Source organism: Salvelinus sp. IW2-2015, linkage group LG23 (assembly GCF_002910315.2).
Source record: "Salvelinus sp. IW2-2015 linkage group LG23, ASM291031v2, whole genome shotgun sequence".
NCBI lineage: Eukaryota > Metazoa > Chordata > Actinopteri > Salmoniformes > Salmonidae > Salvelinus > Salvelinus sp. IW2-2015.
This window is the reverse complement of record NC_036863.1, coordinates 16,260,147-16,288,087: the sequence shown is the minus strand read 5'-3', so window position 1 is coordinate 16,288,087 and position 27,941 is coordinate 16,260,147. Positions and strand designations below refer to the sequence as shown.

Sequence of the window (27,941 nt, the reverse complement as noted above, 5' to 3'; positions counted from 1 at the left end):
TGTGACTAATAAAATTTGATTTATGATTTGATTTTGTTACATATGTCTTAATCATTCCTATTTTGTGTCACCAGCGCCGAGTCGCACAACAGATATACCAGCAAGTTTAGCCCGTGATGCCTCGCTTTGGAGTGTTTTATCCCAGCACATTCTTCAAATCAATACATTATAATTTAATCATTAGTGTCAGCTGCCCTCGCACTGACAGCGCTAACCCTGCTCATCAAAGTCAGCCCACATTAAAGTCACACATTATCTTGTGTAATCTTACCTCTGTTGTGTTCATCCCACTTCAACAGAGAGCCAAGCATATGACTACTGGCGCACAAGTTAGCGGTTAGCGTTGAAAAGTAGCATACGGTAAGTTAACTAAAAATAAAGTACTTGAGTCAAGAAGTTGGGCACCAGAATAGCTTTGCCAAAATGGAGTTTGAATGATGAGGAGTTATGTTTTGATTTGACTAAATCTTGGGCCCACCTGCTAAACAATAGAGCCTCTCCTTTGAACATTGTCTCACTTACTATTTGTCACACTTCTGAATTCACACACTTGTTAGCTATTCCTGTTCGTTGTTCTCTTCTGATATTCCAAGACCACCACCCTGGCAGCAGGACGAATGACATTAGCGATGGTTGGCACGGCAACTGTAACCCCCGCTCCTTTTGCGCCATGTGGCTTGTCCTTGTGAGTAAGAGGAGGCGAGTGGAATCGAAGAGTCTTTCTGATGAGGGGCACGTGGCTACTCCAGGTGCTAGGGGGGGGGGGGGTCGGTCGGGAAGGTCGAGAGAGATTAACTCAAGGAAAAAGGTGGCATGGCCAGCGAAGACCACGCTCTGTATTTCTTTGCTTCTCCACTCCCTCCACAGCAGCAGAACCAGAGAGAAGGCTGACAGCCTTTCTTTCTTCCTCTTTTCCCCCCTCACTCGCTCTCTGGCTTTCTCTCTTTTTGCATAAAAGCGAAAGAGCACGGCTAACCAGCTGGAACCCAGAACAATCAGCTTCACCCCCCCCCCCATCACTATCACAATCCTGGCTTTCATGTGCCCGCCGCCGCAAACTGTAATAATCCCAGATGATTTCTTAATTTAGTTATTTGTTTCCGTCTATGTAGTTATGTATTAATGCTACCTCTTTTTTCTTGTTGCTTTTGCTCCTTTGAACTGGGCTGCTGAGGGTGAGAAAAAATGTGGTGTGGGGAGAAAAAGAAGACAGAGAGAGCAGTAAATGGCCGCTGTCAATCTGTCAGAGGTGGTGGGGGGGGGGGGCTTTCATCTGAACCAGACATTGGGATTCTCCATTGCGTTTGCCAGGCAAAACAACTCCCTAATGGATTGCTCATTATTCTGCGTGTGTGTGTCACCACATACTCCTGTTTTAATTAGAAACAAAAAAACTAAGTTAAGTGAGAAAAGAAAGGAAATTCACATGAACACCACAATACCTACTTCACCCATGCTCTACCAAGGTTTTCCAGCACACAGCTTTGACCTACTACAGTAGCTATATTGGGCTATTGTACTTCAAGAAATATGTAGGGAGGTTGCTTACGATTCAAATATTCTCAAAGATCAGATGAATTTCAACAAAGAAAGGAAATTATGATAAATGGAGAGAGACTGTTTTGGGGTGCATTAAACAAAGCTCACCTGGCATCAATATGAGTTTTTCCCAGCTGTATTCAGAACAGTTTAAAGTCACAAACTATGATGGTGCTCCAAAGTGTTAAAGCATACACATGACCTCAGAATGTCAACCATACCAGTATTCTTTAGTTCTGCGCATGTTACCAAGAATACTTAAGATTCACCTGAGGAGATTCGTCGTGTTCTTTAAGTCTGCTAAACTCAAGAGAACATTTTAAGGTATGTGCAATACTCCCAGGTAGAGCACCCAGCTCACTTTTCCAAAACAAATTAAAAATATACTCTGAACTCTGGGGTCAACAGACAGTAAGCAAACTGTTCTTTACTCTGACATCAAGCCTTCCACCTTTCCTGTTGGAAAAAGGTCAGGAAAACAACATACCACAAGTGTTTTTTCCCCAATATGTGACTGATGGGCTCGATTCAGTCCTATGTAATAACATTTAAAATTGTGTTTTTTACATTGGAAAAAAGTAGCGACTCAGAGCTAGAAAATGATACAGTTTGGAAAGTATTCAGACCCTTTTTCCACATTTTTTCCCCCACACTTTTTCCACATTCCACACTTTTTCCACATTTTGTTAAGTTACAGCCTTATTCTAAAATGGATTAAATAGCTTTTTCCCCTCATCAATCTACACACAATACCCCATAATGACAAAACAAAATCTGTTTTTGAGAAATTTGTGCAAATTTGGAAAATATACAAAAATGTTATCACATTTATATAAGTATTCTTACTCAATACATTGTTGAAGCACCTTTGACAGCGATTACAGCCTGTAGTCGTCTGGGTATGACGCTGGCACACCTGTACTGGTCCTGTGTAGCTCAGTTGGTAGAGCATGGCGCTTGCAACACCAGGGTTGTGGGTTGGATTTCAAAGGGGTACCAGTATGAGAAAAAGTATGAAAATGTATGCACTCACCAATGTAAGTCGCTCTGTTTTAGAGTGTCTGCTAAATCACTAAAATGTTTATATATTTGGGGAGTTTCTCCAATTTCGTCTAGTTTCTCCCATTCTCCCAAGTCAGGTTGGTTGGGGAGCGTCGCTACACAGCTATTTTCAGATATATCCAGATATGTTAGATCGGGTTCAAGTCCGGGCACTGGCTGGGCCACTCAAGGACATTGAGACTTGACCCGAAGCCACTCCTGCGTTGTCTTGTCTGTGTGCTTAGGGTCGTTGTCCTGTTGAAAGGTGAACCTTCGCCCCCAGTCTGAGGTCCTGAGCGCTCTGGATCAGGTTTTCATCAAGGATATGTCTGTACTTTGTTCCATTTATCTTTCCCTCGATCCTGACTAGTCTCCCAGTCCCTGCCACTGAAAACCATCCCCACAGCATGATGCTGCCACCACCATGCTTCACCGTAAGGATGGTGCCAGGTTTCCGTCAGACGTGACTCTTGGCATTCATGCCAAGAGTTCAATTTTGGTTTCATCAGACCAGAGAATCTTGTTTCTCATGGTCTGAGAGTTTTTTAGGTACCTTTTTGCAAACTCCAAGTGGGCTGTCATGTGCCTTTTACTGAAGAGTTGCTTCTGCCTGGCCACTCTACCATAAAGGCCTGATTGGTGGAGTGCTGCAGAGATGGTTGTCCTTCTGGAACATTCTCCCATCTCCGTAGAGGAACTCTGGAGCTCTGTCGGAATGACCATCGGGTTCTTGGTCACCTCCCAAAAGTAGGACTCTGATGTGCAAGTGTGTATCCACTTTCCTTCAACTAGGTCACAGACGTTTTCACAGGTCAGCAAATTATGCCTGATGCTACTCGTTTTGGAGTCAACAAACTCAGATACGTTTTGCACACACTTCATTAACTTGGGTCAGTCTTTTTTTATATTATTATGCTTTGGACGGACCGCTTCACTTTCAGCGTGTGCTTGATCTTGTGCGAAGTCCATCTAATCTTGCGGTTCTGACGGCAGACAACTACAGTTACAATCTGTGCAACCAATGCATTTGATGCCACTTTCTTGTAGTATCCCTAATGCCTCTCTTTTACTTTTAATCTAGATCATCCATTTTCAATAAAAAACACATGTAAACCCCATGTAAGTAATATTATGTGCAGTTACTTATATCCAGACAAACAAAAGGTGTAATGGATCCACATTCAAAAAGACATTGCATAAAGCTCACTTAATTTTTTGATTTTGTTATTATTTTCACTGCTTCAGAGATAATAGCGTACACAGACGTTTCGGCTTTACAGCCGTGATTCCCAGGCTTGGTATCGCATGTGGGAAATGAGAAAATCGGAAATGTTATCAATCAAATAAATAATTTGTATCTCTTGAAATGGGTATAGTATATAACCATTTAGTGTTAACCAGAGTCATATATAGAGAGAGTTATGGCAGTGTTTTAGAATGGCCGCCATGTTAGCGCCTATATAGAACTGATTCTTGACATGTTGGTGATGTAACACTACGAGAGTGCCTCTGACAGTTTCCTATGAAATGACCCGCTGTAAACAAGCAAAACAGAGCAGCGAATTTAACGGACGTTTTTATTGATCAGCATTCTGGATAATGTGTATCCAAGTCTTTACTGTGTTGTAGTGTCAACAAATTGCATATCTGCTTTCAATGGACATCTTCATATGTTTTAAAAACTATCAGAAATAAACAGCACAACGCGGAAGCAGTAAATATCACTTAGCAACGGCTACAGAGGAAAAGGGGGTGCAACTCAGTATTAGAAAGGTGTTCTTATGTTTTGTACAGTCACTGCTCGGAAAGTATCCCTTGACTTTTTCTACATTTTGTTATGTTACAGCCGTATTCTAAAATGTATTAAATCGTTTTTTGTCCCTCACCAATCTACACACAATACAGTAATCCCTCGTTTATCGCGGGGGTTACGTTCCGAAAATGACCCGCGATAAGTGAAATCCGCGAAATAGAAAACTTTTTTTTTTTTTACAATTAGCAACTATTACATGTATACAAATACAGTGACTCACGTGTAGGCCGTTTCGTCGACATTATGGGTTTAGGAGATGTTCGAAATTACAAGATAATTTGGCCAACTTAATGTAAATTTGCCAAGCTGTTTTATGTACGTACACATAACTGCACGAGACGACAAAATGATAGCACAATTCGTAGCATGTTTTGATACAAGAAGCGGGAGTGAGTTTTTAGCGAATCAGAATGCAGAGCACAATGCACCAAAAAAAAAAAAAAAATGCATTATGAAAATCCGCGAAATAGCGAATCCGCGATAAGTGAACCGCGAAGTGGCGAGGGATCACTGTACCCCATAATGGCAAATCAAAAATGTTTTTATTTTAGCTAATTTATCAAATAAAAAAAACGATCACATTTACATAAGTGTTCAGACCTTTTACTCAGTACTTTGTTGAAGAACCTTTGGCAGCGATTACAGCCTCGAGTCTTCTTGGGTATGACGCTACAAGCTTGGCACACCTGTATTTGGTGCTGCAGAGATGGTTGTCCTTCTGGTAGGTTCTCCTATCTCCACAGAGGAACTCTGGAGCTCTTTCACAGTGACTATCGGGTTCTTGGTCACCTCCCTGACCAAGGCCCTTCTCGCCCGATTGCTCAGTTTGGCCGGGCGGCCAGCTCTAGGATGAGTCTTGGTGGTTCCAAACTTCTTCCATTTAAGAATGATGCAGGCCGCTGTGTTCTTGGGGACCTTCAATTCTGCAGACATTTTTTGGTAACCTTCCCCAGATCTGTGTCTCAACACAATCCTGTCTCCGAGCTCTACGAACAATTCCTTCGACCTCATGGCTTGGTATTTGCGCTGACATGCACTGTCAACTGTGGGACCTTATAAAGACAGATGTGTGCCTGTCCACATCAATTGAATTTACCACAGGTGGACTCCAATCAAGTTGTAAAAACATCTCAAGAATGATCAATGGAAACAGGATGCACCTGAGCTCAATTTCGAGTCTCGTAGAAAAGGGTCTGAAAACTTCTGTAAGTAAGGTATTTCAGTTTTTTATTTTTAATACATTTGCAAACATTTATAAAAACCTGTTTTTGCTTTGTCATTATGGGATATACAGTAATGTGTAGATTAGAGAAGAAAACATTTATTTAATACATTTTAAAATAGGGCTGTAGCAAAATTAAAGTGGTCTTTCCGAATGCACTGTATTTGGCTCTGGTGTCAATTAGGACCTCCTTACTCTATTAGAATGCTCTTTCGTGTCATTGTTATGTATTATTATCAGTTGACAGCCTGCGTTGAGTTCAGTTGAGTTAATATGAACACACTAGGAAATATAATTTGTCCAAGTGGGGTCCCCTGTATTTTCTGGTGTCAATTTGGGGTTGTGTGCAGTAAAAGTTTGGGAACCCCTGAACTAAAGACTCCAATGAATGGAGACATGTTCCAGTCTAGTAGTAATAAACATGTGACTGATTTTTCTGAATCAGAGAGGTGCCTCTGAAGTATTCTCTCTCGCCAAGGCGAGGTGTGACTGTGAATGTAATAATAGCAAGTCAACTAGGCGGCGGCCGAATTGTCCATTTAATATAAAACGGATCACACATCATTTCTGACTGGATGACAGCTAATGTAGCCATGCTGTGCTAATAGCACAGGCTAATGTTTTTGTCACTCTCAATGCTCATTATCAGTCGCTCACCACTGGTCTGTTTAAGTATTAGTTGGCTGTCTAAGGCTAACTGGTGAGACTCACACATACTAGCCTACTACTGACATATCTACTATTTGTGTTTAACTTACTTGTAAGTCTCAGCTAGGTCGTTGAATGTTCTTCTTCAATAAGATGATTCTGGTCAGTAAAAAAATGTATCAGATAGACCTACTAGGTCCACATAAAGGCATAGCCAGCTGCTAGCTAGTAGCCTACGCCAAAACAATTCAGACCTGCTAACTATTTAAACTAAACTAAATCTGACAAATCTGAAATAAATCTGATAAATATAGCTAGAATTTTCTTGTATGGTAATGATTAATCGTTTTATGAGTTGTTGTTGGAGATTAGTTTATCTCAGAGTTAAGAAAGGAGAGTGTGAATGTCTGACAGGAGATCCTCTAAGAGTTGAGAACCCCTTACACTCAAGCACATAGAAATACAACAGGTAGAACAGGTTGCACTTCATGCTTCAATGGGAATGTTGGCTAGAAAAATGAAAATGGTTTATTGTCCTTGCAAATGTTTAAATTGTAAATTTAAAGCTGATATTTCATTGTGCACGGATTACACGCAAGTGTCTCGGTTAGCAGTTTACACATGATGACTTCAGCCTTATATGAAAAACATTACTTGGCCAAATATAGCTAGATTTTCTCGCTTGTTGGTTAGCTACCTAGCCAACGTTAGCTCTCATCTGACTGGTATAGTGTTACATTAGCTAGCCAGAATGCTACCTAGCTCATCAAAACAGAACCACATTCATTGGCTAGCTAAGTGACTTTTCTTTGCCTGTTCGTTAGCTAGCTAGCTTTCAGCTGACTGGTGTTAGATAGCAACAGAGGCTAGCTGCTGGACTTTCGACAAGCAAGCTCAGGTTAGCTAGCTACCTAGCTAATCAGAATATCTGTTTGCATTTATTGATTAACAGCTTGAATACCACCATGTAGCTGAGCAACCAACCCACCATGTAGCTGAGCTTCAGCTAAAAAAATATGTTAACATTGTCAGAAATGGTTCTTAATGGACGGAAATGAGCATGTGACAGAAATAAATTATAAATGTAATCAAAACTGTTGCACCTACAGACTTATTCATTCCGAAAAGGTGGTAAGTCTAATGGTCACTTTATGGACGCTGTAGTCTCGTTCTTATCCGACGCCTAGATATTGAGCTAGGTCTAGGCAATAATTCTAACGACCCTGTTAAAAATACGGTATGTGGTTCTCGTAACGGCTGGACGGCTCATGACAGGAGGCGGGGAGTGTGTTGTGTACCTCCAATCAAGTTGATTTGCAAAGTTTCATTGACATATTGGTGTCATATTGGCTTATATTTGACCGATAGGCTCGATTCGGTCTTATGTCGCAAAATTTGAAATTGTGTTTTTTACATTGGATAAAAGTAGAGACAGACCTAGAAAATGGTATATAACAATGGGAAAGTGATTCTGCTTTGAAAGTTGATAAACTTGTGACCTCACGTTTGAGAAAATGGCCTTTGAATTTTTTGGTACACTTACTGGAGAGCTTTTCTTTGCCTACACCCATTCAGCATCGTTCACACATCGTTCACAGCTTTAACCCCACCCATCACTTAAGGGTCGATCCAAGCGTTCTGTTCTAACAACAGCAATCAAGCACCCAAGCTACCTGGCTAACATTGGCTAGCTTGCTAGCTACTTCCAGACACAAATTAGAGAGTGCTCTGAAATCGGAGTAGATAGCCAGAGCAAATATATCAGCTACGTCTATCAACAGTTGTCACAGTGACGTTCTGTTGAAATGGTTACTTGCATAGTGTAGTCTTTTGTTAAGACATGTAGCTAGCTAGCTAAACAATGAGCCATGAGCGTTCGTAAATTCATAAGTTATTCTGCGCTCTGGCACACTCAGACGAGAGTACTCTAAAGTCAGAGTAGATAGCCAGAGCGAATTTACCAGCTATGTCTGTCAACAGCTCGCAGTGACATCTTAAACATTCTATTGAAATGGATACTTGCGTAGTGGAGTCTTTTGTTAAGACATGTAGCTAGCTAGCTTAACAATGAACCATAATCCCAACTCATGACATGACTATCCTGCATGAATCTGTAGGTAGCTAACCAACCAGGTTCAATTTTAGATAACTAACATTAGGTTATAACTAGCAAAGCAAATGGCTCTGACATATGAATAGTATTACTACACAGATCATAAACGTAACGTTGGCTAGCGAGCCAGCCAGCTAACGTTAGCTAGCTAGCTAACAGTACACTTTAACTTGAAATGAAAACAACTTTCTGACCAAATTAAAAAACGTGTAACATCTGAAAATGTAGCTAGCTAGACTCTCTTACCTGTATACATGGATGGACGCTTCTCCCTCTGTCACGGATGCCATGGTTGCCCTTAGTTTGAAGATGTAATCCGGTGACAGGTGTTTTCTCCATCTCCTCAGCTATCTTACTCTAATTCCACTTATTTCAAAACTCGGTCCCCCAGAAAGTGGAGAACAACATTTATGCAGTTCTACTACGTGATATATATATTTTTAAAGCCGTGTTAGACAGGATTACCTACACATACTCACCAGCTCAAATATAAAGAAGCGTGCTACATGGCAGACCAATCCAAACTCATCTCTCGGCATGTCCAGCCCACTCATTATCTCAGCCAATCATGGCTAGAGGGAAGGTTGCTGACTCTTTCTGTGGCTGAACCAACTAGGCTCGTAATTGAACAATTTTATTCACATTTACAAATGGCATACAATTTTGATATTAAGACACATGAAAGTTCACTTTTTCCAGAAGGAGTTTCTGCCAAAAACTTATTTTGATTAAAAACAAAAGATTACGTTGAAATCGCTCTCCTGTGAAGTAGTGATGTGCGACATACGCCTAGTTTCCTGAAACGAGTCACAAAAAAAGAAACATCCCTTTTTCAGGACCCTGTCTTTCAAAGATAATTCGTAAAAATCCAAATATCTTCACAGATCTTCATTGTAAAGGGTTTAAACACTGTTTCCCATGCTAGTTCAATGAACCATAAACAATTAATGAACATGCACCTGTGGAACGGTCGTTAAGACACAACAGACGGTAGGCAATTAAGGTCACAGTTATGAAAACTTAGGACACTAAAGAGGCCTTTCTACTGACTCTGAAAAACACTAAAAGAAAGATGCCCAGTGCCCCTGCTCATCTGTGTGAACGTGCCTTAGACATGCTCCAAGGAGGCATCAGGACTGCAGATGTGGCCAGGGCAATAAATTGCAATGTCTGTACTGTGAGACGCCTAAGACAGCGCTACAGGGAGACAGGACGGACAGCTGATTGTCGTCTCAGTGGCAGACCATGTGTAACAACACCTGCACAGGATCGGTATATCTGAACTTCACACCTGCGGGACAGGTACAGGATGGCAACAACAACTGCCCGAGTTACACCAGGAACGCACAATCTCTCCATCAGTGCTCAGACTGTCCGTAATAGGCTGAGAGAGGCTGGAGTGAGGGCTTGTAGGCCTGTTGTAAGGCAGGTCCTCAACAACGTTGCCTATGTGCACAAACCCACCGTCGCTGGATCAGACAGGACTGGCAAAAAGTAATCTTCACTGACGTCGCGGTTTTGTCTCACCAGGGGTGATGGTCGGATTCGTGTTTATCGTCGAAGGAATGAGCGTTACACCAAGGCCTGTACTCTGGAGCAGGATCGATTTGGAGGTGGAGGGTCTGTCATGGTCTGGGGCGGTGTGTCACAGCATGTGACGTTCCCCAGTTTTTGTGTTGTAGTTTGTATTTGATTGTGTGTGTTTCAGGAGATGGCTTCCTGAAATTCTCCCCAAGCAGCTGATTGGTCGGCCCCAATTGATGATTGGAGAGCTGACCCCGCCCCCTCGTCAAGACGCAGCTGTCTCTAATTACCAATGTCTTCTGAAGCTATAAAAGCCAATGTTCTGTTGTTCAGAAGAGAGAGATCATAGGCAGGCTTAGATCATTGCAGGCTGAGGCGATTGCAGAAAGATTGATTGTGGTAGAGATTTTTGCTGAGAGAGATCATAGGCAGGCTTAGATCATTGCAGGCTGAGGCGATTGCAGAAAGATTGATTGTGGTAGAGATTTTTGCTGAGAGATCATAGGCAGGCTTAGATCATCGCAGAGAGAGGGAATTCAGAGATAATTTGATTGTGATATAGGGAATTCAATTGCTGAGAACTGTTTTGGTTGTTTTTCAGGGAGTTGAGGGTTATATAGTGTTGGTTGTTTTTCAGAAAGAGATTTGGTATGTACTGTGTTAGTTTGTTGCATTATCAGATAGAGCTTATTTGATGTCCTTGGTTTCTTAGTTTGTTTGAGTAATTGTTTGATATTCTGTTTCATTTGTTCCAAGGGGGGAAGGGACCTAGGGAGTGCTTAGGCAAGAGGCCCGTGGGCATACATATACCCGTAGTATATTCACTGTCTAGGCACACTAGGTAAGACCTGGGCGAACCACCCCCTGTATTTTGGTTAGTGCACCAGGTGGTGCTAACTTAGGTAAGTAGGGTCCAGCCCCTTTTCCCCATATTACCGTGTAAAGGAATAAAGTCCTTGTAAACGGTATCACATTCTGCCTTTTTGTCATCCTTACTCGCACCTACAGTCCATACCTCTTTCACTACACGGGGAGTTGAGTTGTAGCAGGGTGTTGCGTTCCCTCTTCACAGAGGCGTGCGTAACACAGCATCATCGGACTGAGCTTGTTGTCATTGCAGGCAATCTCAACGCTGTGCGTTACAGGGAAGACATCCTCCTCCCTCATGCAGGCTCATGCTGACATGACCCTCCAGCATGACAATGCCACCAGCCATACTGCTCGTTCTGTGCGTGATTTCCTGTAAGACAGGAATGTCAGTGTTCTGCCGTGGCCAGCGACGAGCCCAGATCTCAATCCCATTGAGCACGTCTGGGACCTGTTGGATCGGAGGGTGAGGGCTAGGGCCATTCCCCCCAGAAATGTCTGGGAACTTGCAGGTGCCTTGGTGGAAGAGTGGGGTAACATCTCACAGCAAGAACTGGCAAATCTGGTGCAGTCCATGAGGAAGAGATGCACTGCAGTACTTAATGCAGCTGGTGGCCACACCAGATACTGACTGTTACTGTTACTTTTGATTTTGACCCCCCCTTTGTTCAGGGACACATTATTCCATTTCTGTTAGTCACATGTCTGTGGAACAGTTTATGTCTCAGTTATTGAATCTTGTTATGTTCATACAAATATTTACACATGTTAAGTTTGCTGAAAATAAACGCAGTTGACAGTGAGAGGACGTTTCTTTTTTTGCTGAGTTTATATATTGGTAAGGAGATTTGAATTCTACATTGAGCTTCAATCGATCCCTACACATGTCTGTAGACTTTAACTCATAATCTAACTCCTGGAACTAAACTCAAATATACACATGAATCCTCTCACAGAGTCGGTCAACAATCATTAGTCCAGTGTTTCTCCAGTCCTCGAGTACTTTTTTGTTTTAGCCCTGGACAAGCACACCTGACTCAACTTGTCAATTAATCATCAAGCGCTCAATGAGTTGAATCAGGTGAGTTTGTGAGGGACTACAACAAAAATGTGTACTGTTGGGGGTACTCAATGACTGGAGTTGGGAAACACTGCCATAGTCAATGCATGGACAATGACAATGGTACCCTCTTTTGACCCCCCCTGCCCTTATCTCCCTTACTCTTTCTCTCCCCATCTCTCTTTCTTTGATCCCCAGCCCTGAAAGATGCTCGCTTCCAGCTGGTCAACTTCTCGGACAATGAGCTGCGGGTGTCTCTATCCAATGTGAGCCTGTCGGATGAGGGGAGATACGTGTGCCAGCTCTACACGGACCCCCCACAGGAGGCCTATGCAGACATCACTGTGCTGAGTATGACTACACACACACACCACACACAATGTTTGTTGAGGGGCAAAATGTCTTAAACCGTCTACGTTGACATTCATTATGAGAGTATGATTGAAAACACACACACACACACACACACACACACACACACACACTAGTGATACACGAGTTTACCCATAACCCGCATTTCCTGAGGTTATATCCACGGTACAGGTGGGTTTAGGGTCTAGAAATATTGTTTGGATGAAGGGCAGGCGGATTGAATAAAGAGAAAACAATGTATTAAAATTCCATAAATGTATCAGTCTTGTGCAATTCATATCTATATGCTACATTTAGGTTTGCGGGTGGGTGCGGGTGAACAAACGGCTGACCCACACATCACTAACACACACACAGCTATCACTGGCACGTCATTGACCGATGGAGTGGTTGATACCATAGCTGTATCTAACTCACTTTTGCACTCAGAGACAAACTTACTACGAAATAATAAACATTCACCAAGGTGTAGAGCCACAGTGCAAAGCATGAATTGAATTATAATATTATCCTTGATAAAAATGTAACGGGAGTAAAAGTGACGTGAAGACTGAAAGTCTGTCTCACTTTTAGGGATTATGCCATTTCACTGAAATCTAAATATGTTTTAAATCTGGTCCTCAACGTCACTTTAAATGTCATAACCTCGCACAGGGCTCTAAAGTGCGACCATTTTGGTCATATATATGTTCCTAAATATTTAGCTGTGCGACCTGTGTGCCTACAATTGTTTTCCATTGTAATGATTGTACCATTACTACAGTGAATACGGCTTGTTTGTAGACCAAACGGTTCAAATGATATGACCCATATAACCGGTGCAACTTTTTCTTCTTCCTGTGGTGAATTGGCAAGCCGCATTTTACATTCATAGACCATGTCGCGTGCCATTCTAAAACTACTCACGGCCTTTTTGTTTAAACCTTGTTCAGTCATGTACCTTATTAGCTAGCTAGCTACCAACCTAGTAACTTTACTTATAGGCTGTATCCTAACATTTGGTGGCACAGAAAGAAAGGAAAAGTGATCGCTTCTTCGGGAGATCAATAATCACAGCAATAAATGAATGAAAAGCTCTCAATTGCATACTCCTCGCATCCTATCTCCTCTTCTTTTCAAAACCCATTGGAGAAGAAGGTCAGAGGGAAGGGACATCTGGCTCTCTCATCCAATGTGTTTTGAGAAGGAGACGAGGAGAGGGGATGTGAGGAGTATGCAATTGAGATCTTCCAAATGACTGATCTGTTGCATGTTATCACTAACGAACTTGATSTTCTTAAAGAGACAGTGTACAATTTTTGATGTAATGCATCTCAATATTGTGCTTTTACACAATGTGGAAACCTAATGTTCCACAAATGACTTTGTAATTTCAATGACAGGTATTTGTAACAACATCTTAGCTTTTTATAATAAACCAATGTATTTACAGGGTTAAAAATGTGTTTCTAGGGCACAAAATGTGCTTCAGACGTAGCTAAAATACATATAGTCTACTTACTGTCTACTTACTTCAAAGTATTCACATCCCTTGACTGTTTTGTTGTGTGTTACAGCCTGAATTTAAAATTGATTAAATTTAGATTTTGTGTCACTGTCCTACACGCAATACCCCATAATGTCCAAGTGGAATTATGTTTTTAGGAATGAATTACAAATTAAAATCTGAAATGTGTTGAGTCAATAAATATTCAACCCCTTTGTTATAGCAAGCCTAAATAAGTTCAGGAGTAAAAGTTGCATGGACTTCAAACACTGTGGAAGATAATAGTGTTTAACATGACTACCTCACCTCTGTACCCTACACATACAATTATCTGTAACGTCCCTCAGTCGAGCAGTGAATTGCAAACACAGATTCAACCAAAGACCAGAGAGGTTTTCCAATGGAACTCAAAGAAGGGCACATACTGGTAGATGGGGAAAAGAAAAGAAAAAAGCTGACATTGAATATCCTTTTGAGCATGATGAAGTTATTAATTACACTTTGGATAGTGTGTCAATACACCTACTCACTACAAAGATCCAGGCATCCTTCCTAACTCATCTGATGGAGAGGAAGGAAACCGCTCAGGGATTTCACCATGAGGCCAATGGTGACTTTAAAACAATTACAGAGTTTAATGGCTGTGATAGGAGAACTGAGGATGGATCAACAACATTATAGTTACTCCACAGTACTAACCTAAATGACAGAGTGAAAAGAAGGACGTCTGTGCATAATAAACATATTCAAAAACATGCATCCTGTTTGCGATAATGTACTAAAGTAAAATTACAAAAAAAATGATGTCCTGAATACAAAGCGTTATGTTTGGGCCAAACACATCACTGAGTACCACTCTCCATATTTTCAAAAATAGTGGTGGCTGCATCATGTTATGGGTATGCTTGTAATTGTTAAGGACTGGGGAGTTTTTCAGGATAAAAATTAAACGTAATGGAGCTAAGCACAGGCAAAATCCTAGAGGAAAACCTGGTTCAGTCTGCTTTCCAGCAGACACTGGGAGATCAGTTCACCTTTCAGCAGGACAATAACCTAAAACAGAATGCCAGATATACACTGGAGTTGCTTACCAAAACGACAGAATATTCCTGAGTGGCCTAGTTACAGTTTTAACTTAAATCTATTAGAAAATCTATGGCAACACTTGAAAATGGCTGTCTAGTAATGATCTACAACCAACTTGTCAGAGATAAAATAATTTTGAAAAGAATAATGTGCAAATATTGTACAATCCAGGTTTGCAAAGCTCTTAGAGACTTATCCAGAAAGACTCACAGCTTTAATCGCTGCCAAAGGTGATTCTAACGTGTATTGACTCAGGGGGTTGTATACGTATGTAATCAAGATATATTTGCTTTATTTTTCTGAATTTTTTTACAAATGTTACAATGTTTCTTCCACTTTGACATTAGAGTATTTTGTGTAAATCGTTAACAAAAAAAATACAAATAAATACATTTTAATCCCACCTTGTAACACAACAAAACGTGTCATGAATCTTGTCCCGGAGGGAGCTCCGCAGAGTGGTCACTAGCTGGCACAGTCAAAAAGTCATAAAATCTGATTTTAAACCTAACCTTAAAGTTAACGCTAACCTTAATCACACTGCTAACCCTAATGCCTAACCTTTAGTTAAGACCAAAAAGCAAATGTTTGTTTTCAACTATTTCTATAATATAGTACATTTTTACTTTGCAGCTGGCCCATCTAGCATAAATTGCTCAGTTCTGCCTCCAGTGCAAGATTCATCACCACAAACGTCACCGTGCATGTCTCAATTGATTAAAAAAAAATATTTTCTGGTACTCCTAAATTTTGTTGTGCTCCTAACTTGTATAAATTGGGAGCACCAGTGCTACCAATGAAACAGTTTAACTTCTCTGCGCTACGGATCCCTTTTACGGGATAATTTTCCTAAACAACCGCTGAATTGCAGGGTGCAAAATATGACAAAAAATATTTATAATCATGCAATCACAAGTGAAATATACCAAAACACAGCTTAGCTTGTTGTTAATCCACCTATCATGTCAGATTCTGAAAATATGCTTTGCAGCGAAAGCAATCTAAGCTTTTGTGAGTGTATCAATCAATGCTAGAACAGTTAGCCTTATATTAGCTTGGTTAGCTTGGTCACGAAAGTCAGAAAAGCAATAAAATGAATCGCTTACCTTTGATAATCTTTGGATGTTTGCACTCACGAGACACAACAAATGTTATTTTTGTTCGATAAATATTAGTTTTATAACAAAAATACGCCATTTGGGTTGCGCGTTATGTTCAGAAAACCAAAGCCTRGTTCCGTTCGACGAAAATTCCAAAAAGTATCCGTAACGGTCGTAGAAACATGTCAAATGTTTTTTATAATCAATCCTCAGGTTGTTTTTAACAAACATAATCGATAATATTTCAACCGGACCGTAACCTATTCAATAAGAGAGAAAAAGAAAATGGAGAGCTACCCTCTCGCGCGCAGGAACTAATCAGAGGACACCTGACTAGTTTTGAAAGATCTCGCTAATTTTTCAAAATAAAAGCCTGAAACTATGTCTAAAGCCTGGTCACAGCCTGAGGAAGCCATTGGAAAAGGAATCTGGTTGATACCGCTTTAAATGGAAGAAAGATGGGCCAGGAAACACAGATAAAAAAATACAAATTTTTTAAAAAGCACTTCCGGGTTAGATTTTCTCAGGTTTTCGCCTGCAGAATCAGTTTTGTTATACTCACAGACAATATTTTGACAGTTCTGGAAACTTTGGAGTGTTTTCTATCCTAATCTGTAAATTATATGCATATTCTACGATCTGGATTTACCCCTAGCGTCAAGAGGTTAATTTAGAACCCTGACCTTGCACTTCGTTTTTTAAGCATACATACAGGACCTGACATCAAAACAATCCAAGTCGAAGAACATTGTCCTTAGCGCATTTGACGTCAATGCCGAAACACAAGATTCAAGCCAATCAAAACCCAGTGCCCAGCCAGTTTTCCATTGTGCATCCTAGCAGGATTTAGGGGAAATTACATTGTGTGTGTATTAGACGTTACGACATACAGAGCGTGCTTGAAGCAAGAGTAAGTACTTAGACATAATGATGCCGTTTTGGCAATGAAGTTTGACAGCGGGATGTGGGGAGTGTTTGTGATTTGGACATTTTCACACGGAGGAGATGGGGAGACTGGCACAGGCATGAATCTGCGTGTCTGGGCCAAGGCAGGAGTAGATCAGCGCAAATGGCATCAAGCTGTTTTGAGTGGCAGTAGGTAGCAAGCGAGAGCTGGAATTATGTAATTCAAAATCGATGAGTGGTCTCAGCTCGCACATTTATGGGAAGAGTCTAGTTGAGAGAAGGTTGGAAAAGCATCCTAAAACATCTGAAGTGTACTGCATATAGTCAGTGTATGGGCTTTATTATAAAGTGGATGATAAAACATTTTTTAAGTGTAAGGCCTTTCGCCAAAGCTGACAGTGGCCGATTCTGACTGACTTGAGAAACGCGCACTTAAATATAACTTTGTCCTTTTTCACGCACATTCTTCTCTGCGCACATTCTGACGTTGTTTTTGTTTAGAAGAAAATGACTGTACTGTAGTCAATTTAATTTATTTCAAAGTATTTCCATAAACCTCTCACAGATACAGTACAATTGGTTGTTAGGGTGATTTATGCCCCACATTCCCTAAACACGGTGTCTATTTGTCCCCCCTACCAGTCCCTCCAGGCAACCCAATCATCGAGTCCCGGGAGGGGCAGGTGATTGAGGGCAACGAGACAGAGATGACCTGCACCGCTATGGGCAGCAAGCCCGCCGCCACAATCAGATGGATGAAGGGAGACAAAGAGCTCCAAGGTAGGTTAACACCCATCAACACCGTCACGTCAACCCAGTCACGTCCAAAACACTTTAGCTCTCTATTATAACTCAGTTGGACTCTGACTAAAAGACTGAATATTCTTTAAAACAAGATTTTTCAGATGAAGAGCGATAAAAAGGCCGAGGGTTAAGGTAATTGTAGGGAATTACTCTGTATGAATTGTAGAGTTGTCTTTTAATGTTCATGCATAATTTTCCATTCCCTACAAGTTTTCCATTCCCTACGAGTCTACCCAATGATTTAGTCATACATTCATGACCATAGCTTTATTCAATAACAAAACACCTCACATCATCTTCATAGATGTTTTCTTTAACCCATCTCTTGGTGCCTCTACACTCTCTTTCTAACTTTCTTCTTCCTTCCTTCACTCGTCTCTTTATAATTAGCCCCACGTCAATGACACCTCAGCCTAATTAGGTCACTCCCATGGCTCTGAATGACTTCCATTAGAGTGATGGGCTGGCTCAGTGGTCACCTAGCCTTTTGGCAGAGTGACAGCTTTCAAGCCTCTCTTCAAAGGGAGCTGGACGATTAGGGGGCCCATAGATTGGGCCAATGGAATGACCCCGGGCTGTTCCAGCTCTTACTCAGCAGAGCCCAAAGCCCGTCACTCACGTCATAACCACAACCTCATACCAACCACGAATGGTGCAAAGCCCTAATGTGGAGTCAAGGCCTTGGTTTCATCTACTCAATAAACACTTTTACCCAGAAGAGGGTAGGCTGACTCTGGTCCTGGATAACTGTGCGCAGTGTGTGCAGGCTTAAGTTCCAGCCCAGCGCTAACACACCTGTTTCACATAATCAACTAATTGTGGTCGTTAATTAATATAGACCAGGTTTAGGTGAATTTGGTGTTTTAGTCCCGTGCAGGAACAAAAGCCTTCACACACTGCGGCACTTCACTGCCCCTTCCCTGCATTTGCGTAACTACTACAGTGTTGTTGAATAGCACTGGCTAGATGTGTGGATGATATCCTTCCTTACGCTCTGTGTTGACAAGAAAAGTTACTTGACAACAAACAGAGGGTGAGTTCACAGATCTGAGCTTAACTGCTAGCCGTGTAAAACGTTTTGTCCATTGCCTATTTGTATTGTAATGTGGCCTATTCATTTGGTAATTAAGAGGGATTTCTATTGCCAACCACCTCTGAAAGTAGTATTGCGTCATCTTGAACGATGTGGAGTGGAGTGGAGTCCATGTTTTCCCCGTTAATTGCCACATCAACGTGATAAATATGGCACGCCGCATTGTTCAGTGGGAGTTTGACTGACTGACTGAATGGACAGAATGTGGAGGTTGAGAAGCAGGAAACGTGAGGACAAAAGAGACAGGGGCTCTTTGTCAAGCCATATTTCCTGGTTTCTTTGCATCCTCTCTCCCTGCCTCCTCTGAGGGGAGGGACCTTGGACCTCTAATACGGTTCAGAAGGAGGCAAGGAGATACGATGTGAGGAATCATGGAATGACGAATTGTGAGAGGTTACAAAAGGGAAAGAGCGCGTCACCGCAGTCCACGCCACTCGCCGGCTGCTCCAAATTGCTGTCGGCGTCGGCCGGCTTCTCGCCTTGCAGATCTATTTCTAATTAAACCTAATTACCTTAATGGATAATCGGGCATGTTTTAAATATCATTTAAAGGTTACACACCCGTCCTGCTCACTCGCGAATGTAAACCAAGATTTCGGCACCCGAAAGCAAAGCCCCAGTTATCCTACTGTCATTATATCCCTTCTCTTGCCCTCTGTGTCTCTCTCTCTCCCCCCTCTCTCTTTCTCCCCTCACCCTTCCCCCACTCTGCCGCTTTATTGTCCTCTCTTATCCTGCTAGTTTTGTGTTGTGGTTAATATTTCCCCCTCTTTTATATCCTGTCTTTCACAGATATCTCCAGAACTTAAGCGTACGAATGAAATGAAAGTCAAGGAACAATGGGAGTTCCAGCAGCACAGGTTATTCTGTCTGTTCAAGACGAGATGAGAGGGAGAGAGACTGGGGGGGCAGTGACGGACGGGGCCGAGCACTGCCATTAGCCTTAAGTCTTCTAAAGAAAATTACCGGGGTGATTTCAATTACCCTGCCACACTCTGCCAGAATGACTGGCAAATTTATAAAATAATATTTGAACTTGCTAAGGGCAAGTAGTCAAGGAATGTCTAAGGCACTTTGATGCATCCGAGTCCACTCTCCCCAAAAGCAGGCCCCCATGCTCTTAAATGGTGCTGAAATTACAATTAACGATTATTTTCAAATGTAAAATAGAGGGGACTGTTAATGGCTCTGCATCTGAAGGAATAGCTAAGTGCAGTCATTAACAGTGCATCAACTCTCCCTGCTTTGATTTTGAACCCCGAGCTTCACTATTCGACTACAAAAGCAATTAGCTTTTCATTTACATGAATATGTTCGCTAGCACTCCAAAAAATAATGTTGGAGTAATATCGAGCGCCACATCTGAGACTGCGGCTATCAAACGGAGATGCTATCACCGTGGGAAGATGATATCTTCATAAGTAAATAAGATTCAGTACGCATCATCCAATTCAAAGGTATTTGCATATCTCTCTTCCATTGAGCAAGTGCCCAACACGTTTGTTATTGCATAATGTTGACAGTGCAGTGATATTCAACATGTTGGTAATTATCTACTGTGCTGTAATAATAAAATAAAATGTATGGATAATCAAATTAAATCCTTTCCCCCTGGTAGTAAATTGTTCACTTTATCATTGGTCAGACGTTCACCTTAGCTTATTTCTCAGGTCTAACTCAGCTGGTTCTTTAAAACGCTGTCAGTTAGTTAAAAAGCATGACACCTCGCTGATCCATCTCCACGTTGCTATTTGTTTTTTTTACGGTTTCATTTTATTAGCGACAAATTAGTTTCTACTGCGCTTGGCTTGTCAAATTGAGTAACACCTGTTTGTCACAAAGACTCGTTTTCCCATCAGCCTCGGAGACAGCTGTCTCTGCGGTGATGGAGCAGGATGTGAAGTGGCAACTCAATATCCATCAGATACCTGTAGCTGAGGAACAACAGCACACAAAGGCAGTTCGCCATTTCATCCTCATAATACAAAGCTACAGTGCTTTCAGAAAGTATTTACACCCCTTGCCTTTTTCCACATTTTGATGTTACAAAGTGGGATTAACATTTATTTGTCATTTTTTTGTCAACGATCTACACAAAATAATCTGTAATGTCAAAGTGGAAGACAAATGTGAACATTTGTAAAAAAAGAAAAATTATTATACAGTATCTTGATTAGATAAGTATTCAACCCCCGTGACAATATCTGTTAGAATTACCATTGACAGTGACTACAGCTGTGAGTCTTTCTGGGTAAGTCTCTAAGAGCTTTCCACACCTGGATTGTGCAACATTTGCCCATTATTCTTTAAAAGATTCTTCAAGCTCTGTCAAATTGGTTGTTGATCATTGCTAGACAACCATTTTCAGGTCTTGCACTAGATTTTCAAGCAGATTTAAGTCAAAACTGTAACTTGACCACTCAGGAACATTCACTATCTTCTTGGTGACAACTCCAGTGTACATTTGGCCATGTGTTTTAGGTTGTTGTCCTGATGAAAGGTGAATTCATCTCACAGTGTCTGGTGAAACGCAGACTGAACCAGGTTTTCCTCTAGGATTTTGCCTGTGTGTAGCTCCATTCCATTTCTTTTTTATCCTGAAAAACTCCCCAGTCCTTGACAAGCATGGCTGTAACATGATGCAGCCACTACTATGTTTGAAAATATGGAGCGTGGTACTCAGTATTACTTTGTTGCAAACAGGATGCATATTTTGGAATATTTGTATTCTGTGCAGCAGTGGTCACCAACCTTTTTTTAATCAAGATCACTTTCTGAGTTTTTCTTAAGCAGGACTTAAAGGTAAGCCTATGCAACATTTTCCAATTAAAAACAGTTCTATAGCAACGAGGTTTGTGCAGTAGGCTATAGGACCAATACATTTCATTGCATATTTCTATGCCCGAATTGCCCTGCCAATGTTGTTCTTCTCAGACCATTTTGAAATTATATTTTTTTTAATGTGGTATATGATCACACTGGTGATATATAATTTGTTGTATTACTTGACTCATAGCTGAGTGAGCATAATAGTTTTTTTACTGGACTGATGGCCTGCATCTGATGGTCAGTCTGATGGAGGGAGGGAGCAGCTGTGAGGCTGCCTCTAACCCCACTCAGCGTCCCTCCTCTCTCCCTCCCTCCAATGAGAAACGGGGACACAGTCTTCCAGCTGATGGCGAAACTCAAGTCGCACTGCATTATGCACTGCATTATTTCTGCCTCATGCACCAAATGATGTTGCTACTCCTATGACCAGAGATAGTGAAATATTCCCAGATATTAAAAAGACACAAGACTCTAATAATAAGAACGCAAGCTTATCGAAACACTTTGCTGTACTCCTTCAATGCAGCTGCAGTGCTGGTTGTAGTGTAAGTGTAAGTAGGGAGGACACACATTTTATGGCTTAGTGTTGACAGTGCTGAATATCAACTTAAACATGAGCTTACTCATAAAAACAGCAACTCTACTGTATTCATCAAATCTCTCTAGTCATGGTTTTAAATGTTTTGAAATCTCACAGTATCAACTTTGCTCAGCTTCTTTTTACAATCTATGGCTCAAAGAAACTGTGCAGACACGGTCATCTGAGCTATCTGATTGGCCAGTGGTAAGCCTAAAGGTGCACTTGATTTGCTCTCTGGGCCTGCCGGGTAGGTTGAGTTCTACCTTCAGACACATGAAATTGTTAAAAAATGGGAACACTTTGCCTTCCCGGCGCTAGGGTTGCTGAATCAAATGCACCTACCGCCAACAGTGAGGGAAAAAATTAAATAATAATAGGAACGCAAGGCTATTTGCAGAAATGTTTGTTGATCGACTAGGAATGCCTTGGAGATCAACCAGTTGATTGCGATTGACTGGTTGGTGACTGCTGTACAGGCTTCCTTATTTTCACTGTCAATTAGGTTAGTATTGTGGAGTAACTACCATGTTGTTGATCCATCGTTAATTTTCTCCTATCACAGCCATTAAACTCTGTAACTGTTTTAAAGTCACCATTGGCCTCATGGTGAAATCCCTGAGTGGTTTCCTTCCTCTCCGGCGACTGAGTTAGGAAGGACGCCTTTATTTTTGTAGTGACTGGGTGTATTGACACACTATCTAAAGTGTAATTAATAACTTCACCATGCTCAAAAGGATATTCAATATCTGCTTTTTTTTTTTTTTTTTTGCCCATCTACCAATAGGTGCCCTTCTTTGCGTGGCATTGGAAAACCTCTCTGGTCTTTGGTTGAATCTGTGTTTGAAATTCAATGCTCGACTGAGGGACCTTACAGATAATTGTATGTGTAGGGTACAGAGATGAGGTAGTCATTCAAAAAGAATGTTATACACTATTATTGCAAACACAGTGAGTCCATGCAACTTAATATGTGACTTGTTAAGCAAAGTTTTACTCCTGATCTCATGTAGGCTTGTCATAACAAAGGGGTTGAATACTTATTGACTCGAGACATTTAATTCTTATTTTTTTAAATCAAAAAACATAATTCCACTACATTATGGAGTATTGTGTGTAGGCCAGTGACAAAAATTCTAAATTATGTTTTTTGTAACATGTGTGAATACTTTTTGAAGGCACTGTATATGAAAATAAATCCTCTGTCAGGTGCATTATCCCTCACCCCCCTCTCCCTCTCCCTTTCTCCTCCCTTCTACCTCTCTCCTCCCCTCCCCTTGTTCTTTCTCTCTCCCTCTCCCGCTCTTTCTCCCTGAACAACCTCCCCGTCTCAATCCAATGAAATTCTATTTGCTTTATTTACATGACATTCTTGATACCAAATATTATTACAAAATGGGACAAGAAAGTTGGCCTATTCAGCGTGTGAAGAGTGTGTTGTCTGTATTGTGTAGTAACACCCCAGTTACTCATCAGAACGAGGCTTACTTCACACCTTGCTGTGTACTGTTGGCAGGGGTTACTTTGGATCAAAATCCCTTCATAAAACACAAATAAACTGTCCCATCAACAACTACCCCAGCAGCCATTGAGTGACTCACGAGTACAACAGCCCTTGACAGCGAGCAATTTCCAGCTGATTCACCTACCATTGACCATTTTCTAGGACGTTCCGTTCTCTCTCCCCTACTTGTACTGTATAAGGTCACTCACAGAGCCACTCCATTCAGAGACGCACAATGGCCGCCTCTCTCCCTTATGTTGAGTTACTACTACTCTTCCCCCGTAGCCTTGAGCGCAACAGTAGCCCTTTGTTACAATTTCGTTACAAAATAAACGTATTCCACTCCCAATTCAATGTGGGAACACATAGTTACACAACAGCAGCTTTTCATAGGAGCTTATTGGTTTTCAGTTATTTATATTTCAGGTGTACTCAATTCCACGAAAAGTACCAAAGACCATTTTATGTACAGGCCAGTTACATGAATGACTTGCGGTCTAAAGATGCTGCTTTACAATAGGTTCCTACGGTCTTGTGTTGAAACATGGCTGGTTTTCTTCCCTAAAACATGATACACACACACACAATGTCTTTGAGCAGGTGCCGGATATTGTTCAGTAAACAATACAAATTAATTCTACACACTGCAATCTGTGCTTACATGTGGTTTATTGGTGACAATTGAGACAACGTTTCAACCACTCAGGTCTTCATCGGGTGCCATACAATAGGTCCCTGAAGTCTTTAGTAAAGACCCACTTCCCAAAATAACAAAACGATATTTTTTTTTAAAGTCTGTAAATATCAGTGGGCTTTTAACGCACTTGAGTTGATATCCGCGGCCTCGCAAAAGTCTAATTAGCATAATAAAACAATCCCCATCCAAATCCGTCAGTTTAAATGTTAGATTTTTTTGCATGGGCTGTGTCTCAGTTCACTGCATCCGCCAATGTCGCCCTTCTGCATCTGCGGTGAAAGGTGGCAGAGCTAGAGCGGTGTTTGTCAGACCATGAGACATCCCGAAAACGTATGTAGCGTCCAAACTGTTTGGCCCACAAACTATTATGACCCCTCTATGGAAAGATGAGACTCATGACCCCCACAAGCGTCACGTGTCTCATCTGAAGTCAGAACAGCTGATCTGCCAACTTCTGTCTGTAGTGTCCGAACAGTTTGGACTACACACTAATATGACCCCTCTATGGAAGGTTAGTCTCTCACAAACACATACATTTAGGATGCCCACAAGCCTTACAAGACTAGTCTGAAGGTAGCCGGGTAGTACAGTGCATTCGGAAAGTATTCAGACCCCTTGACTTTTTCCACATTTTGTTGCGTTATAGCCTTATTGTAAAATGTATTGTTTTTTCCCCCCTCATCAATCTAGACACAATACCCCATAATGATAAAAGCAAAAACAGGTTTTTTTTTATGTTGCTAATTTATTACAAATTAAAAAACTGAAATACTGGTGCAGTGGTCTATCGCAGCGCTAGCTGTGCCACCAGAGACTCTGGGTTCGCGCCCAGGCTCTGTCGCAGCCGGCCGCGACCGGACCGTGGGGCGACGCATAATTGGCCTAGCGTCGTCCATGTTAGGGAGGGTTTGGCCGGTAAAGATATCCTTGTCTCATCATCGCGCACCAGCGACTCCTGTGGCGGGCCGGGCGCAGTGCGCGCTAACCAAGGTGGCCGGGTGCATGGTGTTTCCACCGACACATTGGAGCGGCTGGCTTCCGGGCTGGAGGTGCGCTGTGTTAAGAAGCAGTGCGGTTTGGTTGGGTTGTGTTTCGGAGGACGCATGGCTTTCCACCTTCGTCTCTCCCGAGCCCGTACGGGAGTTGTAGCGATGAGACAAGATAGTAATTACTAGCAATTGGATACCACGAAATTGGGGAGAAAAGGGGGTCTTTTTTTTTMTTTTGCTATTTAAAAAAACTGAAATATATTACATTTACATAAGTATTCAAACCCTTTACTCAGTGTTGAAGCACCTTTGGCAGCGGTTACAGCCTCGAGTCTTCTTAGGTATGACGCTAAAAGCTTGGCACACCTGTATTTGCGGAGTTTCTCCCATTCTTCTCTTCAGATCCTCTCAAGCTCTGTCAGGTTGGATGGGGAGCGTCGTTGCATAGCTATTTCCAGGTCTCCAGAGATGTTCGATCGTGTTCAAGTCAGTGCTCTGGCTGGGCCACTCAAGGACATTCAGAGACTTGTCCCGAAGCCACTCCTGCATTGTCTTGGCTGTGTGCTTAGGGTCATTGTCCTTTTGGAAGAGGAACCTTCGACCCAGTCTGAGGTCCTGAGCGCTCTGGAGCAGGTTTTCATCAAGGATTTCACTGTGCTTTGCTCCGTTCATCTTTGCCTCGATCCTGACCAGTTTCCCAGTACCAGTCAAAAGTTTGGACACACCTACTCATTTCAGGGTTTTTCTAGATTGTAGAATAATAGTAAAGAGATCAAAACTATGAAATAACACATATGGAATCATGTAGTAACCAAAAAAGTGTTAAACAGATCAAAATATATTTTGTATTTGAGATTCTTCAAAGTAGCCACCCTTTGCATTGATGACAGCTTTGCACATTCTTGGCAATCTCTCAACCAGCTTCATGAGGTAGTCACCTGGAATGCATTTAAATTAACAGGTGTGTCTTGTTAAAAGTTAATTTGTGGAATTTCTTTCCTTAATGAGTTTGAGCCAATCAGTTGTGTTGTGACAAGGTAGGGGTGGTATACAAAAGATAGCCCTATTTGGTGAAATACCTTGTCCATATTATGGCAAGAACAGCTCAAATAAGCAAAGAGAAACAACAGTCCATTATTACTTTAAGACATGAAGATCAGTCAAACCTGAAAGTTTCTTCAAGTGCAGTCGCAAAAAAAACACAAAAGCGTGCAGTCGAAAAATGCAAAAAAGACTCTCATGAGGACCACCACAGGAAAGGAAGACCCAGAGTTACCTCTGCTGCAGAGGATAAGTCCATTAGAATTACCAGCCTTTGAATTTGCAGCCCAACTAAATGCTTCAGAGGGTTCAAGTAACAGACACATCTCAACGTCAACTGTTCAGAGGAGACTGTGAATCAGGCCTTCATGGTCGAATTGCTGCAAAGAAACCACTACTAAAGGACACCAATAATAATAATAAGAGACTTGGCCAAGAAACACGAGCAATGGACATTAGACCGGTGGAAATCTGTCATTTGGGCTGATGAGTCCAAATTGGAGATTTTTGGTTTCAACCGCCGTGTCTTTGTAAGACGCAGAGTAGGTGAATGTTAGCTATATTTCGTAAAAATAAACAAGTCCTATTAACCCCCAGAGTTGATGTATGTGGCCCCGAGGAAATCTAATTAGCATAATACAAAAATCGCCATCAAAATCCGTCAGTTTAAGCTAGAGATATCAACCTGGATTCGAACCCGGGTCTGCAGTGACACCTCTAGCACTGCGATGCCTTAGACCGCTGCGCCACTCGGGAGGCGAAATGATCATGTTTTATTATTTCCCCCCGACCATACCCTCAACAAAAAATCGTCCCGCGGCTGAATCTAGTTGATGATTCCTGGCTTAGTAGAAACTCCCCCAGAACCTTGAGCGTTTTAAACGTGGCTGTTTTTGTCATCCCTCCCAGGCATATCCAAGGTGGAGGAGACATATGACCACATGTTTACGGTGACCAGCCAGCTGAGGTTCATCGTCACTAAGGAGGACGACGGCGTGCCCGTGGTGTGCATCGTGGACCACCCAGCCGTCAAAGACTTCCAAGCCCTGACGTACCTGGTGGTACATTGTGAGTATGGGCAAACACTTGAGAGAAATAATACTTCCAAGTGTCTTTGTCCACTAATAATGTCTTTCCTGAGTGACTCAAACCTAGAAAATAAGATTAAATGCCATCTTGTCTATTTTCACAGTAATGTGCCTCGCAAACTATATACAAAATACTTATGGAGGGCAAGGGGCTGTACATGTGAGATACATGTATTCTACTGAGTGAGGGATATCGTTTAGATTTTGTTCTTCAAATGTTGACTTAACCTCACTAGGGTATGTGGGACGGTAGCGTCTCACCTCGTCAACAGCCAGTGAAACTGCAGGGCGCCAAATTCAAAACAACAGAAATCCCATAATTAAAATTCCTCAAACATACATGTATTTTACACCATTTTAAAGATACACTTGTTGTAAATCCAGCCACAGTGTCCGATTTCAAATAGGCTTTACGACGAAAGCAAACCAAACGATTATGTTAGGTGAGTGCCAATTCACAGAAAAACACAGCCATTTTTCCAGCCAAAGAGAGGAGTCAAAAAACAGAAATATAGATAAAATGAATCACTAACCTTTGATGA

At 41.6% G+C, this 27,941-nt stretch overlaps 1 protein-coding gene across 4 annotated transcripts in view; it reads left to right on the top strand.

The window, feature by feature from the left end:
• Positions 1–27,941, top strand: part of LOC111951005 (cell adhesion molecule 1-like) — a 648,521-nt gene that overhangs the window by 404,906 nt on the left and 215,674 nt on the right. For 3 of the 4 annotated variants that reach the window (XM_023968962.2, XM_070434392.1, XM_070434391.1), the window contains exons 4-6: positions 12,026–12,178; positions 17,420–17,557; positions 27,221–27,379. In XM_023968962.2, the coding sequence (XP_023824730.1) occupies positions 12,026–12,178; positions 17,420–17,557; positions 27,221–27,379 (450 nt within the window). The remainder of the gene's footprint in view (positions 1–12,025; positions 12,179–17,419; positions 17,558–27,220; positions 27,380–27,941) is intronic. The other variant, XM_070434393.1, reaches the window with a different exon arrangement.